Genomic DNA, 18,486 nt, shown 5'->3' on the forward strand with positions numbered 1-18,486 from the left:
CATGTTATAATACTTGAAATTGATTGGTCTAGTTTTTTACTATCTATTATGATGGTCGATTCTAAGAATTGGGTTTAAGAAGGTGGACCGTTTTTTTTACAGTAAAGTAAAAAATAATTCTTTTATGCTCTAGCAGATTCCTGATATTTGCTTATAATAAAAGATTTTTCACGTATGAATAAAAAAACCGTTCAAATAAGACCCGCTACTTAAACTACTTGTAGACATTCGATGATTTAAAAATAACAACGACATTTTCTGATGACCATACCCCAAAAATCCAGAGAAAAGAATATTTGCTCACACGGGCGGGTGACGGCGCAAACATGCGTGTGGCCAACACCGGTAGCGTCAGCAAACAAACGTGTTGACTGTACATTGTGGAGGAATTTCTTCTGTTTGTGGCCCCGGGCTACCTGTTATACCACCACTATCCCTCCGAGATGTTTCCGGTCAAGGTTTCAAGTAGAATAACATGCGTACGTAAATATAGGGAGACGGAGACAAGGCATGTGACGTCATAGTGCAGTAACGTAATTCATTAAAGGAAAATGTTCGTTCTTTTTCCAAGTGTATAACCACAGTATTGGTTAAAGGTTGATGTCATTTTTGTGGTCGAGTTATAAATGTAGTAGGGTCAAAAACCTCTAGTTGTATTTTTATTATTTTATTATAACAGTTGCACACGTGCTCTTGCGTCAATAAATATTTCTTCAATCATTTTATCAGCTATCTTTCGGTCGATAATCTTGTCAAAAGCTGTAAAATCAACTTTCGATCAATAAGATTCTTATTTCAAAACAACTCAGATAGCATTATTTACTACATTTCATCACTAAAATACGGAATCAAAACACAATTTTCTTCTGCATAATCTTTTTACATTTCTTATACTTCTATGTAAATGGTAAAGTGATGACATCTTATGTTAATATGGAACCTAAGTTATCGATTTACTTCCCCTAAAGCTTGTTGATAGATTTAGAATAAGTAGGTATACATTTAGAATGTTCTTTGTCTTATTCTAAAAAATCTTATGTCGTTTTGTGATGCCTTTTTGTATAGACATGTATGACATTTTTCTAATAAATATCTAATCAATCAGTCAATCACCTATAAATTAATTCATTTCTAAGTCACCAGTTTTTCTAGCTACTAAAGAACCAAAGCTTGGTCTTACTCTTACACTTACTCTCCAAAGCTCAGTTGTAAGTTTCATCTCCCAAATTCCTTATCGATACAGGTCGAGAGTGCATTAAAGACACAGGTTGTATGACTTGGCAACTTTGTATGTATTTACTTATGTTATAATAGCCGCTTCGCCCGTCATGACTCATGAGTTCAGAAATATTGGACGAGGCAGATGAATATTTAAATCAACTCTGTGAACTGTAAACTAGAGAGTTTGAGAAATGCCTACGACTTGAACGAAAATATCTTTGTTGAGGGCCTTTGCAAAGACCTACCAAGGGTGGCTTACTCCATTTTTTTTATAAAAGTTCTTTGGGTTGAAATTTTAAACCCTGTTAAATTTAATTTGACTTTGAGGATCAAATAATCCAGCAGTTAAAGAAACATTCCTGAGTATTATTTGAGCCGAAAACTACTTTTCAGTTCTTCAAAACATGTAAAAGTTTAAATAACTACCTAATTAATCAGTTATTCGACCACATTAGTGACTCAATAAGTCCGTATACCACATCCAAGTAGTTTCTCTCCTCGTGATGTTATCCGATTGCCAGTCATGCGCCCTAACGAACAGTCCCTTTTTATATACATATTATTTGTTTGTTTTGCCCAACGCACTGTTTTCGTACGAATTTATAGGTTTCCCTTTTATTTCCACGTTTTCTTTAGTATAATTGGACGAGGGACGCTTGTAAGGCTTTTTTGTTTAATTGTTTCTTAGAAATGTTTTAATGTTGAATTTCGCTGAATATTTAACATTGTGATGGTTTTATTTGAGTGTAAAAAGAGTAAGGGTTCTTTTTTTGGAGCTTTTTTGCCGATTACTATTAATAGATCGAAAAAGTAACTTCAAAGAGATCTTAATTTAGCTTACTATAACAATACTGAATTGTAATCAAAGGAAGAAGCGAGATATTTTTGGCTTTTATTAAATTAATTCATTGGATTGGTATGTAAGTTCAATATCCTATCGCAAAGTTGATTCTTACTGAACACACTGAATACTGCAACTTATTTCTCTTTTCACATGTCCATAAAGCACTGTCATTACTCTTTTGTCTAGCTTAAAGCACGTCATGTTTTCACTTGGACTGTTTCAAATAGAAAACACAAATACTAATGCTACATAGACCTATATAAGGATATACCTGAAAGTTCTGTAACATTACGATATGAATTATATTATTAAAAAAAAAGTTTGTAAACTTTATTTTAGTGATCAGAAAATAGAGTAGCTTCGAATAACTAGCTAGAAACGTCCTTATATTTCTATGGAAATACGTCACTCAAATCCTCTCCTAGAAAATATCTAGATAGACCTTAGAACTTGGATAACTTGAAGTCAGAACAGAAGACGGCTTACCCTTGGTTCCTGAGGTACATTTAGCGGTAGTTTATCTATTCAATAGCGTTTAAAATTAAATGGAAAAACGCAATTGAATAGATAAACTACCGCTAAATGTACTTAGAAATCGGGGGTTAGCAATGAATTGCTCTTTAAACAAAGCTATACGTACTTACTAAGACTAAGTGTATGAGTCAAGAGTAGTCAAAATCAATATATTAAATACCAATACAAATAATGAAGCATTTGACGTATCAAATCAAAGAGTGCACAAAAAGTTGCATGTAATAGGATCCAGCAATTCGTGCCGGGGTCATTGACACCTCAAGTATTTAGATCTTGATAAACATTATATTATTTGTTACTTTATATTCTTATGAAAAACCGTGTGAATGTGTTTTGTTAAATTAATATGACTGTATGTTCATTTAATTTTAACTTAAAACCTACTAACACTTCTACAAGGGAGGGACTGCCTTTTATTGCAAGCTACTTTAATCAGATATCTTCTCAAATCACGGACAGACCAATTGAAAGTATAAATCTGGCTCTCACAATTAATTGTCAAAAGTAAGAATCGCATCTTCAATCTGACTTTATTGGCGACCGATTTACTACTGCGCCGTTTTTGACTTCGTAATTTGTCGTACTACATCCTGCAGTAATTCATTTTCATTCGCCACTTAATCTATCTATATTAGCAAACCTAACCACGGTAACCTATCTTCCGGAAGCTTATCCCTGAAATACCAAACAGCGAAATAAAATGCAGTTCACATATTAAAAGATAATTTAATCAATTCTATACACATACAAAATATGACCGTATTGCAACGACTGCTGGCGCCACTATGGATTTATCGGCGTAATTTCGATGCGACCGGCACAGTACATACATACATACAAACATACATACATCGAAACGATGATTGATTGATACTTGAATATATTCGTAAGTTATGTCGGTATTCTAAAACTGGTTTGTTTGAATAAGACTGTGTAACTCCTTATAAATCTTTTGATCCTTAAACGTAGATTTTGTAACTTAAGAACAGGAATTGTTGTAGAATTAGAAATATATGTACGTTATTTTAATATTTTTACGAAAGATAATTATATTAACTAGTTGTGAAAACTTATAGTTAAATCGAAAAGCAAACGTCTTTTGTAAAAGTTTATACAAGAACTCATTTTTTTAAACAGTCGAAGTAATTCTTGCATTATATAACAAATTGCACACAAAAGTAAATGTCTCCATTGTCTGCCTGTCTGCCTATTCTGTCAAAACAACCCCATTGTTAAGTTTTAACTCACGCGCAGGTAAACCGAAATGTGACAAAAACCTTCGCTATTAATCCAGAGATACTATCAGTTTCACACGCCAAACCGCAATTGGTCAAACATTACGCCTTCAGACACATACAGGATGGGCAGGCGTCGAGATAACGCCAGATTGTAGACAAACAGACCACTATCTTAATCCCTTAAGACTTGGGTACCAGATAGGGATACAAAAAGTTTTCGAGAAAGATTATTTCGAGAGTTAAATATGTTGAATTTGAGTATTGCTTTTCCGTAAATGTCAATGTGATGCGATCCAGGTTTTTGCTCAGAAAAATATCAAATTCGATTTAAAAATCATGTAATTTTAACTAGTAGACGTAGTAAGTAAGCTTTTTAAAAAAAACCTGTTGTAGACCTAAACTTATAAAAACCTGTCACTCTTTTTTATAGTTGTTCTGCAAAACATCAAAACATAGGTGCATGTTATATATCACTGTTATAAAAAAGCTCGCTCAAGCATCGAACGCGCACTCGTTCACAAGTGGCAGTTTCAGTAATTTCACTAACAGCACTCTCAAAGCACTCGAGGTCTCTCAGACCGCTGTAAACAAAAAAACTAACCCTTCAACCAATGGGGAATTAATCTTTAAGACCTTTAGAAATAATGGGAAAGCTTTTAGCTTTAGTATTAAAACGGTTTTAAAATGTACTTAGACTTAGTTAATTGAGAATATTACATGACTATTCTGTTATTAAAGCAACTATAAAATTCCTGTTATAATTTTAATGAGACAATGTGGTAAGATAGGGTTTTTAGTTCGGTTTTAGTTTTGCTGACAGACATTTTATTTCGCGGGCGAAAAGCGTGTTGAATGTTCGTAGATATGTTTACATAATGAATACAGTAAGAGAACAAAACACGCCTCTTGGGATGTATTTTAAATAAGTCGGTAATATACCATGAAATCAGAGTTAATTTCACCACTAATTTCATCTTAAATGCAGCAAAATACTCCCACAAAACTAACCACTCGAGATAAATGGAGCCGTAGATCAAAATCGACGTCCCACCTTATCTGATTCGTCTTATTTTTTGTGCATTATTTTGTAGTTTTGTACAAATAAAGGTAAACAAAACGAAGTGAGCCCATCCGGTGTCATTGTGGATGTTTCGCTATTGTCCGCCAACGGGAAATCACATTGAGATGATTGTTTAAATGCTTTTGTTGGTAAATAAGGGACAAGTGTCAGGTATTTTAAGCAAAAAATTAGTGAAATTGCCAACTGCCGTAAATAAATTCTACATACTTTCTGGTTTAAATAATCTTCAGTTATAAGTCCAACTCAAATGTCGAATGAAACTTGAAGCTGTGTTAGATAGTGTTTTTCTAAGTAATGCTTCTAAGTAAGCTTCTAGAATTTCACCTCAGAAAGGAGCCATAGCTATTTATAAGTCTGATGTCTTTGTTCTACGTTGATTTTACATCTATGGCATTTAGGCTTGGGGTTTACTGGACAGTTTTTGACACGGTTCTTCGGTTCACTCTATCTATAAGTAAACAAGAAACAAACAACACAAATCCACAAAAACACGAACACATTCTTCAACCTCTCCAAAGTCGTATCAGGATCTTAAGATCAGTAACGAACTCATTGTTCAAGGTGTCGGCCAACTCATAAATTTACAAAAATAAGAGACAGAATTTAAAAAATACTTGATCATACGAATCTCGTTGCTCCTGTCGGCCATTGCTCTGGTCATCAAGCTCTCTACATCATTAAAGATATATTAACAACCAATTAGCAAGATAATTTACTTAAGCCTGCGTGGTCGGTTCGGTCAATAAATCATTTAACAAATTGCCGATGCTTCCTGTCCTACGGTTTTTTGCTAGATGTGAAACAAAAAATACGTCTGTCTCGTTTTGTTTTATTGTGTTAAACTAGTTTTTTCGGTGTCTGGACTTAGCTTGGATATGGATCGTGAGTTTTTAGATTAGATTTTCTGTGTGGTGTCTCTTGTTTTATAGTCAAAATAATACGAAGTAATACGAGTACAAGGTAAAAATAATTTAGACATCACTTAGATTTTTCTAAATCAGTATGGCTTAAAATCTTTAGAAATTTACCTACGAGAGTCATTTGTCATCACTCCGTCAATGGTCTATAAAGATATTGATTACTAAACGCAAGTATGGTAAGAACAGTAAATACCAACTATTACTACTCGCATTTTATGGGCTGTAACCGCTATAACACCTTCCATTTACTTGGTAAGACTTTAAAATCCCGCATTTTATTACCAGGTCTCCCTTAAGTAGCATTAATGCTGAAGAAACCTCAACAAAGTACAAGCATTTTCTCTTGTGGCTGCCTCACAAAAAACTCATATAGTAAAATACCGAAATTACAGATTATATTTTTTTATTCCACGTAAATTCGACCAGCCATAATGAGGGGAAACTAACAGTTATCCTAACAAGCTTTTTAATACCGAAACCATGTACCACGTGGTTCAGTTCCCGAGCGGTGCACGAGCCAGGCGCCATAAATACAGGCCTCGTCTGCGCTCGCGCAGGTACGCCCGCCAAACGAGATCGTTCCTTTTTTAAAAAAAGACACCACCGACAAACAGTTTTGAACCGCAGCCTTAACACGTTAAAGTCGCTTTTTATACTGAAAGTTTGAAAAGTCATTTCCATAATTCACTTTGGGCTTTCTCGCTTCTGAAATAAAGCTCCTTTTTGGGAGTGTGCGTTGGAAACTATTCCTTTATTCTACATTTGAATGTGGATTCTAATTTGTGGTGTGTAGGGTCGTTTTTTGCTCATGGTCGTGTTGGAAGTTTTTTCTCGCCATACAAGATTTTGGTTCTTTTGAGTTGTTTTTTGTGACAGCGAGGAACGGGCGCGCTACGGTGGGTGTTTTGCGGGGTCACCGAGGATAATAACTGTAAATTATCGTCTTTTGCTTTATTGAATTTTCGACGGACGTTTTCTAATGGGAAAAAAATGTGTCCAGAGCTTGGGAAGCTTAACAGTCTCCTGGGAAAGGCTTGACTTAAAATAAACACCGACAAAAGTAAAATTATTCAGAGGAACGACCAATCTGGACGTAAATACTTCAGAAAACAGCTTATCCAAGTAGGTTTACGGAAGAAGCTTTCAAAAACAGTGAATCCTAATTTCAGATAAATCACTACAAATTGAATACTGTAAATTCAATTCTCGAACCTGTTACCTGACCTTACAGCTATTGAACCACAAGTCATCACAAAGACCTCTAGATTGGACTAACCACTCTGCCTAAGATGTGGCTAAGGCCTGCCTTGACATGTGCCATCTCAGATACGGCCTTTAGGATTAGTTTCACGGAAATCCGGCTTTGTGTTCTGTTCCTGTATATTACTTGTATTTATGTGATTGGGAGAGAATGGTTTTCCTTGTTATAGCAATATATAATGTACGTACATACATGTAAAATGTATCAAGGCCTAAAAGACTGGCTTGCCTAGAGTCAGGACGCTCGAAAACGTTTTCCAGTATTTTTCGTGATACATTATTTTTTTAATACTACTTTTTTTTTATTTGTTACTGTCCTATAAGTAGTTGCGGCAGTGCCGGGTAGCAAAATATTCATACTTAATAAGCTATGTTAAAAAAATTTAAGATCTCGAAGATAGTTTCCTAGATTTCCGTTTTCTACGTATTTTTCCTCATTTCTTCCACTGGACATTATCTCGTCATGTTTTATCTACATTACTACCTACACGATTATATATCAAGAGACGAATGTCCACTCGGAATAAGAGATTTGCAAGATTACTTCCAATATCTTATCTTAAGACTTTTAATCTTGTATAAATGCTGTATTAACAAAGTGTTAGGTATCTTAATATTTGCCTAAAGAGCACTGCTATTTATCAGTGACAAACTTTAGTTCAAATAGCTATTGACCTGAAAATACTCATAAAGCGTTCAAAATATCACTTCATGACCCCAAAAAGAAGGCAGGGCTGTTCTAACATCTCTTCGTTCTTTAAGTACTTACTACTCAATCCAAATTCCATTGACTCTACTTCCTCAATCATAAGTGTTTCTAAAAAAGCAAAAACAACGATTTTTAATCAACTACTACGGAATAAAACGGAACATAACGTAGTACATCTACACGATATATTGAAACTCCGGACAAACAGACAGAGTAAACTTTCAACACCAATCGTTTGATAGAAATCCGGAATCAAACGGCAGCTAGACAATCGAGGTCCTCAATCAAACCAGACGAGTAGGACAGCAATACTAACGCTATACGTGTGAGGGAGACAGATATCGTTTACTCAGCTACCGCCTCGTTCGCCGGTGCTAATGATACGGGAGGGGTTCTAATTGCGTGTGAACAAACAAACGATGTGATAATACCTACTTTGTATTACGCTTTAAAGCTGCTTTACACTCTTTTATATACAATTAATACTAATCTTAAATCATTAGACTTTCGTAACAAAAAAATCGGTAACTTATACTGAGTAGTAAGATGCTCTTACAAATTTCGGTATCCGTCTAAAAATATTTACGCGATGACGTCATCATAAATGCTACTTCCACTATTTATCTTTCGATATTCGTGACCGAAAGCGAGGATACGACGAAAAAAAATAAAAGGCGAAGACCCTTCCGTTCGGAGAAGTGGACTTGTTAGTATCACCATTTATTACACCACGGGTACCAATGCAGCGATATTAAATGGTACGAAATTGAAAAGTCAATTATTTGGTTATCATTATAAAAAATATATCGGGTATAATAAGAATATTAATTATTCGCTTGTAAAACAACCGTTGCTTTAAATTCGTATCGATTCTTTTAAATGTCCTTGTGAGTCCAATTTTAATATTTATCATCCATAAAATGTTATTATTATGGCACTTCTAATATGGGCAAAATTGGGTAGCGCGCCAATGAATTACACGTATCCGGTATCTGATACGTTCGAAATGTTAAAGATATCCAAAAAAAGGTAATAATGAATTGGTTCGCTTGGTCAATGTCGTTTGTCAATGAATCATCTTTTATTTCAATGAGAGGAACACGTTATTGTGTGGACTTTTTAAATGATTACAATAAACAACGTTGTGATGACAGGTTGACAGGTGGTTCTCGACAACCAGAATCGTTCGTATTTTTGGTATCGTATCACTGACGGTGATTACCGTTGTCTTCATTCGTACAAGTAATTAGGTACCCAGAATTTACCGATACCACATTTTGGTACACAATTAACATACGAGATAAACACCACTTTGTCGACCATTTTAATTTCATAACAAGAAAAAGCGTTCGTGTTATTTATGTTTATCAAAATATCGTTATATTTATAAGTGCTTGTTACGTTTTGAAATACATCGATTTCGTGATCAGATAATGTTGAATTGGATTTAACATTTTTATGAGTCGTCTTTACTCTATCTTTACATCTGTGTTCGTGACAAGTTGTTAAAGAATTATATGTGTGGAGTCATTAATTACGATTCGACGTGTTTTTTCTCAGCTGCTGATAAATAATGGCGTATATTTATAATATTTTCGATCAATAAGGTGTATATAACTTACGTAACCTACATCGAGTTCGCGATGCACTAGATTATGACGCCTACACGCTGTGATAACGTACTATCAGTATGAAATGGATTTGTATTTAGGTACAAAACTAGATAAAGACCCTATTTGTTACGGCATCGATCACTGCTGTCCAAGGATTAAGATATTGAGATTAAAGATTAGTCGAAACAATATAACTTAAGAAAACATGACATAGATTGCTACTTGTATTCCAAGGTAGCGAAATAATGATTGTGGCGCTGATTGTAAATGGAATTACAAGCAAATGATTTTAAATTGAATCTGATAATTAAAAAAACATGTACGATTATAAGATAATATCTGTAGATGTTAATGATTATTCATTTCGTGTGAAAATCGTTTTTTGGAATCTGGTATCGATATTTTTATCTGGTTGGTCAGCACTACGGTAGCGTTTTGTGCAATAATGACAAATATTTAATGGCGGGTTCTTAATAACGAGAGGCTGACAAAATGGGGATGATTGATCGGTGTTGGTTATTAGTATGTCTATTAGTAGACCTTTAGGCACTAGTCTGCTAAAATATAGATAGACAGTGATACTCTCGAACAAATTACTTTTCAATTTAGTTACGTTTATTTTCCACTAGCTGATCCGCGCAACTTTGCTTGCGTCACATAAGAGAGAATGGGTCATAATTTCCCCCGTCTATCTAACAGTGAAATAATTTTTCAAATCGGACCAGTAGTTCCTGAGATTAGCGCGTTCAAACAAACAATCAAACAAACAAACTCTTCAGCTTTGTAATATTAGTATAGATGAGAATGATGACTAGAAAACAAATAATTTTGTTTGACATAATAAGAATCGGTTTCTTTTCCTTCTAGATTATTATATTAAAGGACATTTACAAATTAATTCACGAGCATGAAAATAAGTAGTTGGTCCAATGTTTTTAATGTCGGCCGTCATCGGAGATGTTCATAAAAATGTCAGTTACAAATTACCTAATTATTTCATTAACAGTACACAGCCGTAAATAGTTTTTTTAGAATAACTTACATCAACCGATGACACAGAAAATTCACCACCATTTTTCATTGAAATTCCCTACATGTGTCGCAAAGGTGCTCTATTTTTTGCTATTTCCACAAATGTCATTTGATAGCAGTAATTAAAACTGACTCTTAAAGGCCCTTAATTGCATATTATCTAAGTTACAGAACTTACAAACACGACATGTGTTTAAAAATAAAAAAGTAGCTTGGTGACAGTCGTTAAGGCTCGGCTCCCATGTACTGATGAGATAATTTCATTAATCAACTATTCCTAGTAAGTTGTAAAAGACTTTTTATTTATAATTCCACAACAAATGCTTTAATTGTGTTGAACATGCGCCCGCGCATTTTAATAAGCGCCATCTATTGACCGCATATCCAAAACTGTCAGCATTAACATTTTCGTTACGAAATTAATTCGTAGAAAAAGTCAACTTCGCCTTATTAATTAATCAAGTGAATCGCATGTATTTAAATGTTACTGTATCAGCCGTACGTCAGACGTAATTAATAAAGGGTAGTGTATATTGAACTGTGTTTTTTTACTCAGTCATCGAACCAGCGGCTGTTACGATACGGTGACCATCAATTACTTCCCTTAAAGGGCCTTAATTGCTTTTATCATTGGATCTAGATGTCGCTAGGAGCGAGACGAATGTCAAACGAACCAGAATTGGTGCGTTTTTTTTGCTCTACACTATACGTAGAGAAGAAAACATATTTATTGATATTGCGCTGGTGTTTTCATTGAATGGCACATTAATTTATTTGTTTGCTACGATGTATAGATACGTTCGTGCAATAAAATTAGCCAGGGTTAAATACTATTTTTATAGGACTTCTAAAGGTGTGTACGGGCTTTTTATTTTAAACCTGTATAATGTCTCTGTTCTAAAGTAATTTAGTACATATCTATAATGTTTTACTTCTAGGACTTGATGTTATATAAAACGTTTTTATTCTTGCCCACCTGTAAAAATAAAAGTAGGCTTGTTGACAAATAAAATGAACTCTCTTAAACAAGGCCCCAATTTAGAGAATAATGTTTGAGCTATTTATTAACTGGATCAAACTTCAAAAGATTCAAAGTCGAAACTCTCAAGCTAATCCGAACAATATCAATAATTAAACATGTTTTGACATATATTAAACCGTCGACATGTCCAAAAACCAGATCCGTAACAAGAATTTAATCAACACTTTCGTCTCCACAAAAAACGATCGTACAAAAGTTAGGGCTGCCACAACTAAGTAATTGATATAAGAGAATTTCCTTGAAGGGTCAAGCGTAATTGGCCGCCGCGGGCAAGATGGACCCATTGACCGTTTAAAACTAACCGTAGGGTTGTGTAACACATGTAACAGTAATCTTATTAATATTTACGATAGGTAATTGATGTTCGAGTGCGTTTCTTGTTGTCTAGTTATGCCTTAGTTTAATAGAAGTGCGGTAATTATGTTGTGTTGTGGGGCGAAACAATTTATTTACATATAACACGATTATAAGACGCTTTATGTATCATAATTGGTTATGTTATGAAATTTATTTACATCTCGTTATTGGCAGCGGTTATCACTTGTTTTTCGCTGTTAAGTGATGAAATTCTTCATACTTGTGAGTCTTTCAATTAATTTTCTTGGTCATCTTATTTTCAAACAAAATATGTTACTAACAACTTATAAGGCAAACGTAACTAATTACTTTTCAACTACAAAATATCCTACGTGCTCAAAAATATGTTATTTGAGTGTTTATATTCATTTAAATAAAACGTTAATTGTACTTTTTGTAATAAATTACATATAATACAACCTTTCGTACCAAAACAATAAAAATAACACGCATATTTATTATTTTAAATAACTATCAAAGATTTGTAGCGTGGCAACCATAACGAGTTGTCCCTTCAGCCATTACAGTGTTGGAGTCATCGTATGTCAATGTTGTGTTCACAGTGCGACCTCGATTGTCTGCTTATCGCTTTAAACCTTCACACTTAAACCTGACGGTATAAGCTGAGATTCAGCTTTGAGTTTGAAGTCGTATTGGAAAATGTAGTTTTTGAGCCTCTGAGGCAAACTTCTTGTAAGCGTTACGCTTCTTAGTAGTTTTTGATTTGATGAAAGTTTCATCTTAATTGATAAGAAGAATAAGGGCTTTCGTTTCTTATACGTTTGTGGTTTGTTATCAAACTTATGCTGATGTTTTCAGGAAATCGATAATTGCAACTGTAACGTAGATGTTGGTTTGCTGGTGTATTTAATTGTCTATTTTGTGTAAAATGTATGTTTTTCAATGGAATCCTTTTATGGGATAGGATAACCTTTGGCTTACGTTGAAAAATGAAGACTATAAACTTAAGTACTATCCCAAAATTACAATTATTAGTGACTACATTTTTTAAATATGTGTAAATGTATCACATATTTACTTACACAGTATTAAACTAAACTACACGTATCCGATATTTAAATTAATTATAATATCGCTGGAACAAAGCAGATGCGTTGAATTTTTGCTCGGAAATATTTTAACTGCGGCATTCGTCCGATGCCGATGGTTGCTATTCACCTAAAATGTACAATTTATTCTGATACTCATATATTTTCATGTTACAGCTTTATTTTTTTTATGGTAAAGTTAATTTTAGTACCTTTTGCGTATATGGGTTTAATATAAATAACAGTGGAACACATAGGGTGGATAATTTTATTTCACTCGGTTAAATTTTAAAAGAAAAACTTACATTTCTACAAACTCTATACTAGAAATCAGTCAAGTTTTAGAAATAGCTGACAGTTAACTATGGCTTGGATCCTTGATGCATTGAAACGAATTGAAAGACAATTAAAATATTTGACCAGTTTTATCTAAACTTATAGGACTAATAAACTATAATATAATATAAAAAACTATACTAAGCAAAATAGGTCTGATTTTGCTTAGTATTCTCTGACTTCCAACATTATCAACACAAATTACAGAAATAAACAAATCACTCGAATTGACCCCTCGCCTATTGTCCAAGAATCACCAAAAGTGTGCTCCCTATTCAATAAACAGACAAACAGTTTAACACAAACATGTGTAATCTCACGTAAAAATTACCGGCATTCGGGGAAATCGGTTACCCTTGATTCTGGGTAAACACGTACTAGTGGGGTAAACTGATTCCGACTTATCCAATTACGACCCTCGTAACAGACGGACATTAGTACACTATTCTATAAATCACTCGATAATTGTAACGCGTGATTTAGGGATGAGATTCCGATAGTCGAACCGTTTGGATACCTCTGACTTAAGTTTTTTTTAATTTTGATCGGGAAGTTATAATAAAGATAAGATCAGAAATGGTCAAGCGACTAAATAAGTCAGTATTCTTATTAGTATTCTGACTGACTAAAGGCCTGAAATTCTGACATCGGTTTCAATAAATCTGTCTCCATAACATTTCCTAGTGTGATTATATTTAGCATTAATACGTCACGGGGCTTAATTAGATCTATCTAATTTGTATAAATTTGATTTGCAACACCATTCTCCATACGATTATTTTGCAATTTAGTGGATATTTACATAAATGTATAAATGCCTATAATTGAGTTATGAGCTCGTGAAATTTAGATACGTGAGATATATTCGTTCATTTATTTGTCATTAATAACGTATAAGTAGAAAGTTAATAAATAATTTGTTGATATTTTTATTTATTAGGTCACGCCTACTCTGATCGCGTGGGATGTCTTTATAAAAGTTAATCGGTCTAGTATAATTATAAAGTGATTAACGCTACTTAATTAGCATATTAAAAATATTGGCGTGAAACTTACAAGTATTAATCGTGATTAATATTGATAGAACACGAACGCCAAGTAGTCGATATTTTATTTTATTCATTTTTCAATGCACACGGAACCAATAAATTTACATTTCATAACAATATTTACTGCTGCTTTATAAATAGCATTTTTTTCTACTATTAACTAGTCTGTGTAGAAATAGAAAACGCTTAAATCCAAGTTTTACCCTTATCGACTACTCGTAACTTTATCTCTCACTTCAATAATACTCCCCTAATATCTAAGGTGTAGTGATTTCAAACGGTCTGTTAGCTCCCTAAAGTTCACAGATTGAGGATATCATGGCATTCCGTTAATACAAGCGGAAATGCCATCATTTTATGGTGAGACGATCACCTGATTGGTACTCGATAGTGTTTTTATGGTGCAACTGGTTTGTACCGCGTTAGGTAATTGGGAATCATGTAGTTACTTTTATGATTATCCAAGTTCATGTTTTTGTAGTCATTTTTAGATAATCTTATATCATAGGGCCCGGTTTTTAAGACTGTAAAGAAGGAACATTCTAGATCGTTCAGTTATATTGTATTCAAAGATCACTTGGTATATCACGGCTTATGGACATGAGTCTGATAGCGTATCTGACAGTTCAACTAAAAGACCTTGTAAATTCCACAATTTTAAGTTAACTAAAACATATCTATAACTGGTGAAAGGGGTCGTTATTCTGGTGATTTTCGCTGATGTTGATTTTGTTATTAAAGTTAATTAGTATTTCTTTTGTTCCCAGGAGAAGTCCGGCGAGCCTTACCCCGGTAAACTATCGGTAAAGTCGGACCTGAGCCCTGTCTTCGGTAAGTACTTTAATTTCTTTCTGTTTTCTTTAACCTTATTGTCTTAAGTTTAGTCTTATTCATTAAGAACCCAATCGTTTATATTGAGATACAAATACATAAAATTCACACGAACTTTCCATAGATTGAACTAAACGTAATAGGGAGTCTGCAAACATACAAATCAACTCACAAATTATGACCAAAAGTGATACTATAATTTACATAAATATATTTTCCAAACAAGAATCAGAGCATTTACAGCACTAATAGTGGTCTAGGAACCCAACCACTGTGAATGTCAATATCACTAAAAACTGAAACATCCTTTCATTTCGAAATTTACTTGCATACTGAAAACAGCTGACTACAAACCTAACAACTTACACCTTTACAAAACCTAATTAGTTCAAAGTTATTATAACACGCAACAAAAGGCAATCATAAATAATAACGTCTTTACATTACCACGATTATCGATACGATAGACCGGCTAGTGATGGGAAATTGATTTTGTATTAGCGACGCGTTATACAATTAACGCTACTCTCCACTGTAAGCGAAACTGGTTAACTAGTGAATATTCTGTGTTCTGCTAAAGAGTGAGATAGTAGGAGCATATTCTTTGTTTTTGTATTTTGTTTTTATTATTTATTTATATTGTTATAGATGTGAATATAGGTTTCATTTTTCGGTTTTAATAGAATCCAACAAAATCGTCTTTTATACTACTAAAGTAAAATCTACGAAAGAAATTACACGTAAAAACAAAAAACATATAATTTACTTCGGATCATAGTTTCTTTTAGGTTTTTTAAAGTTAGTTTTGATAATATCACCGTGTCGTACATTCACACTATCATAATCCTAATTCATTTTTTTACTCTATTTACCTAAATAACCGAGCTAACCTGCTTGTAGTGGAAGCCCAGCTTAACTCCGAACCCCGAGGCTATTAACTCCGAATTATGTATGTTTTATCGCCAGCTTATAATCATCTGTCACTATCGTTACAATATTTTCGTATAATTTCATCTTGCCCCACCTTCGTAGGGATGGGCCGTTATCGATGTAATCATCGATTGATTTGTAAGTAAATTATAGGGCGAGGTATCGGTAAAGATAGGTTACGATATCATCACGAAAAAAGAGAGAAAAAAATTGTCTTGAAGTGATTACAGCAGATTTTTATGTAATATTTTCTGTATAGAGATATCAATGTCCTTTTTCTTTGCTATTTTTAGTAGCAGTTATAGTATTGGCTAGACAAGATAATACAGAGTAAATTGTTTTGGCAACTATAACGAATATGATTAATTTATCTCCCGAGCACATAAAACGGGAGTAACGATGTATTATTTATATTTATGACGACATTTTATATCTATTACAACGCACTAACGGCTAGAATTTATAGTCTATTGGTGACTCATATTATTAAAGTACGACTACAAAGATTACACACACTCACTTCAATTTAAATCTTGTTAAACATCCATTGTATGTCGCAGTATTTGAGACATCTCGTTTCATCAACAATGATAACGGAACATAACCATCTATCACGCCGCTAAGATTGCGTCACGCCACTAATTCGATGTCTGTTTATCGATAAGATTTCTCACGTGTTCATCGACACCCGTCCATCACTACCGCAGCTCGTTATTTGTTGTTATTAGTGTTGTTTTTTGGTTATTTTTTCTTCGGGATGTTTTCGAGAAACCGGTTGGAGTCCTAATCTGATCAGTTTGCCACGACCATGCCGGCCAAACCAGTAAAAAGAGTATAAAGAAATGACGTACAATAAAGAATGTTGAATTGTTATAGTGTTTCTGACTTTACTGCCTATTTTTGGATTCGGTTTTGGGCTTAGGTTACAAGTTTTTTTGGAAACCTTGAATATGAAAAATGATTTTTTAGTTTACTGCGTGTCCAAACCAGTTTTCTAGTGCTATATTATTTTATTGTTCTATAAAACATGTTTAAATATTTTAAACGACCCGTAAAACCTATTTGGTAACATTAGTCATTTTAGAATTGATTTCGTTGTAACATTTTAGATTGCTAAACGATATTTCAATTGGCAGATTATTATAATCCTAAGATTATATTAAAATAGTTTTTTTATACAAATATTTTAATAAAGCTATGAATAATATAATTTTATAATTTATGGTTGAAATCCTGCATTAAATCAATTTAATTAGGCACAACGATATCAAGAATGAAGGTAGAAACATAGAAACTTATATTAAACGATTCTAATACAGTGTAAAATTGTAGATTAATGGTGGTTTTAGTAATAAAATTGATGTACCGATAAATTAGGATGATAGTTTAAGTGTCTAATTTTACGAATTTGCGATCTGTTGCTGAATATAGAAAGTAATTGGTTTGGTTTTACTATTGATTGAAGTTAATTTAAAATAGATATAAGAGTTTAAATGTGAGTGACTAGACTAGACTGAAAAGTAGAATGACTGGTATGGGTCTTTGAATCATTTAAAATACGTGCAGATATAAAAATTACCATTACTCTTATGTTCGTATTTAATCGTGCTTATATAGTTAAACTTAGCTCTTAACTCTAGAATGATGAACTATGAGAATCGATCCGAGTGCATGCACATAAGTTATTTTTTCAATTAGATAGAATGTTGTTGCCATCACAGTACAATCTTGCAAGCAGACTAGATATACTACGACAGTTTTCAAGTGTTAAAGCTCTATTCTAGGTTCCATACTATTGTGAAAAAGAAAAGAGCGTTACCAGTCTACATAGAGCTGTATGTGACTATAATACTATGGTATCGCCGATTAATATTTTCAAAGGGAGACATTCTTCCACAGTTTAATCTGGTTTAAAAGCTACCCAAATCGTCTTAGCTGCTTTCTCGTTACTTCAATAATGTCAGAGTTGAGTGTGAAACAAATGGCGCCAATGATTGCGACGGACAGTTAGCCGCGTCTGCCATGACTCAAATACATAGAGTGCTCTGCATTCTTGATAGCGTACCGACTCGCAAATATACTAATGTACTGGTTAGATGGGCGTCGACAGCTGATGGATTGACAGACTATTGTGAACTGAAGCAGGTATGAAACAAAAAGTGAGTAAAAGTACGGTTGACTGGTTTATTTTGAAATATTTATAGCAAATCAGACATCCTTTCTTCGCAAATCAGGCAGATGCTTAGAAAAATACCTTAGTTTAGCAGTAATGTAATTTTAGCTTTATTGTTAGCAGATGCAAGGGTCTGAAATCTTTGATTGTCTAATTTTTAAGTTACGAAGAATAAATATAGAATGAGATTGAGAGTTGAATTCGGTTTTCTATAACGCTACAACGTCTTCAGATTTAAATCTTAGGGAGTCTATTGTTTCAATAAGT

General features: G+C 33.6%; 1 protein-coding gene across 10 annotated transcripts in view; it reads left to right on the top strand.

The window, feature by feature from the left end:
* The window catches only part of pan (transcription factor pangolin), a 138,405-nt gene that overhangs the window by 45,098 nt on the left and 74,821 nt on the right, over positions 1 to 18,486 (top strand). For all 10 annotated transcript variants that reach the window (XM_076131235.1, XM_076131229.1, XM_076131234.1 and 7 more), the window contains exon 3: positions 15,053 to 15,116. In XM_076131235.1, the coding sequence (XP_075987350.1) occupies positions 15,053 to 15,116 (64 nt within the window). The remainder of the gene's footprint in view (positions 1 to 15,052; positions 15,117 to 18,486) is intronic.

Source organism: Anticarsia gemmatalis, chromosome 25, assembly GCF_050436995.1.
Source record: "Anticarsia gemmatalis isolate Benzon Research Colony breed Stoneville strain chromosome 25, ilAntGemm2 primary, whole genome shotgun sequence".
Classification (NCBI taxonomy): Eukaryota; Metazoa; Arthropoda; class Insecta; order Lepidoptera; family Erebidae; genus Anticarsia; species Anticarsia gemmatalis.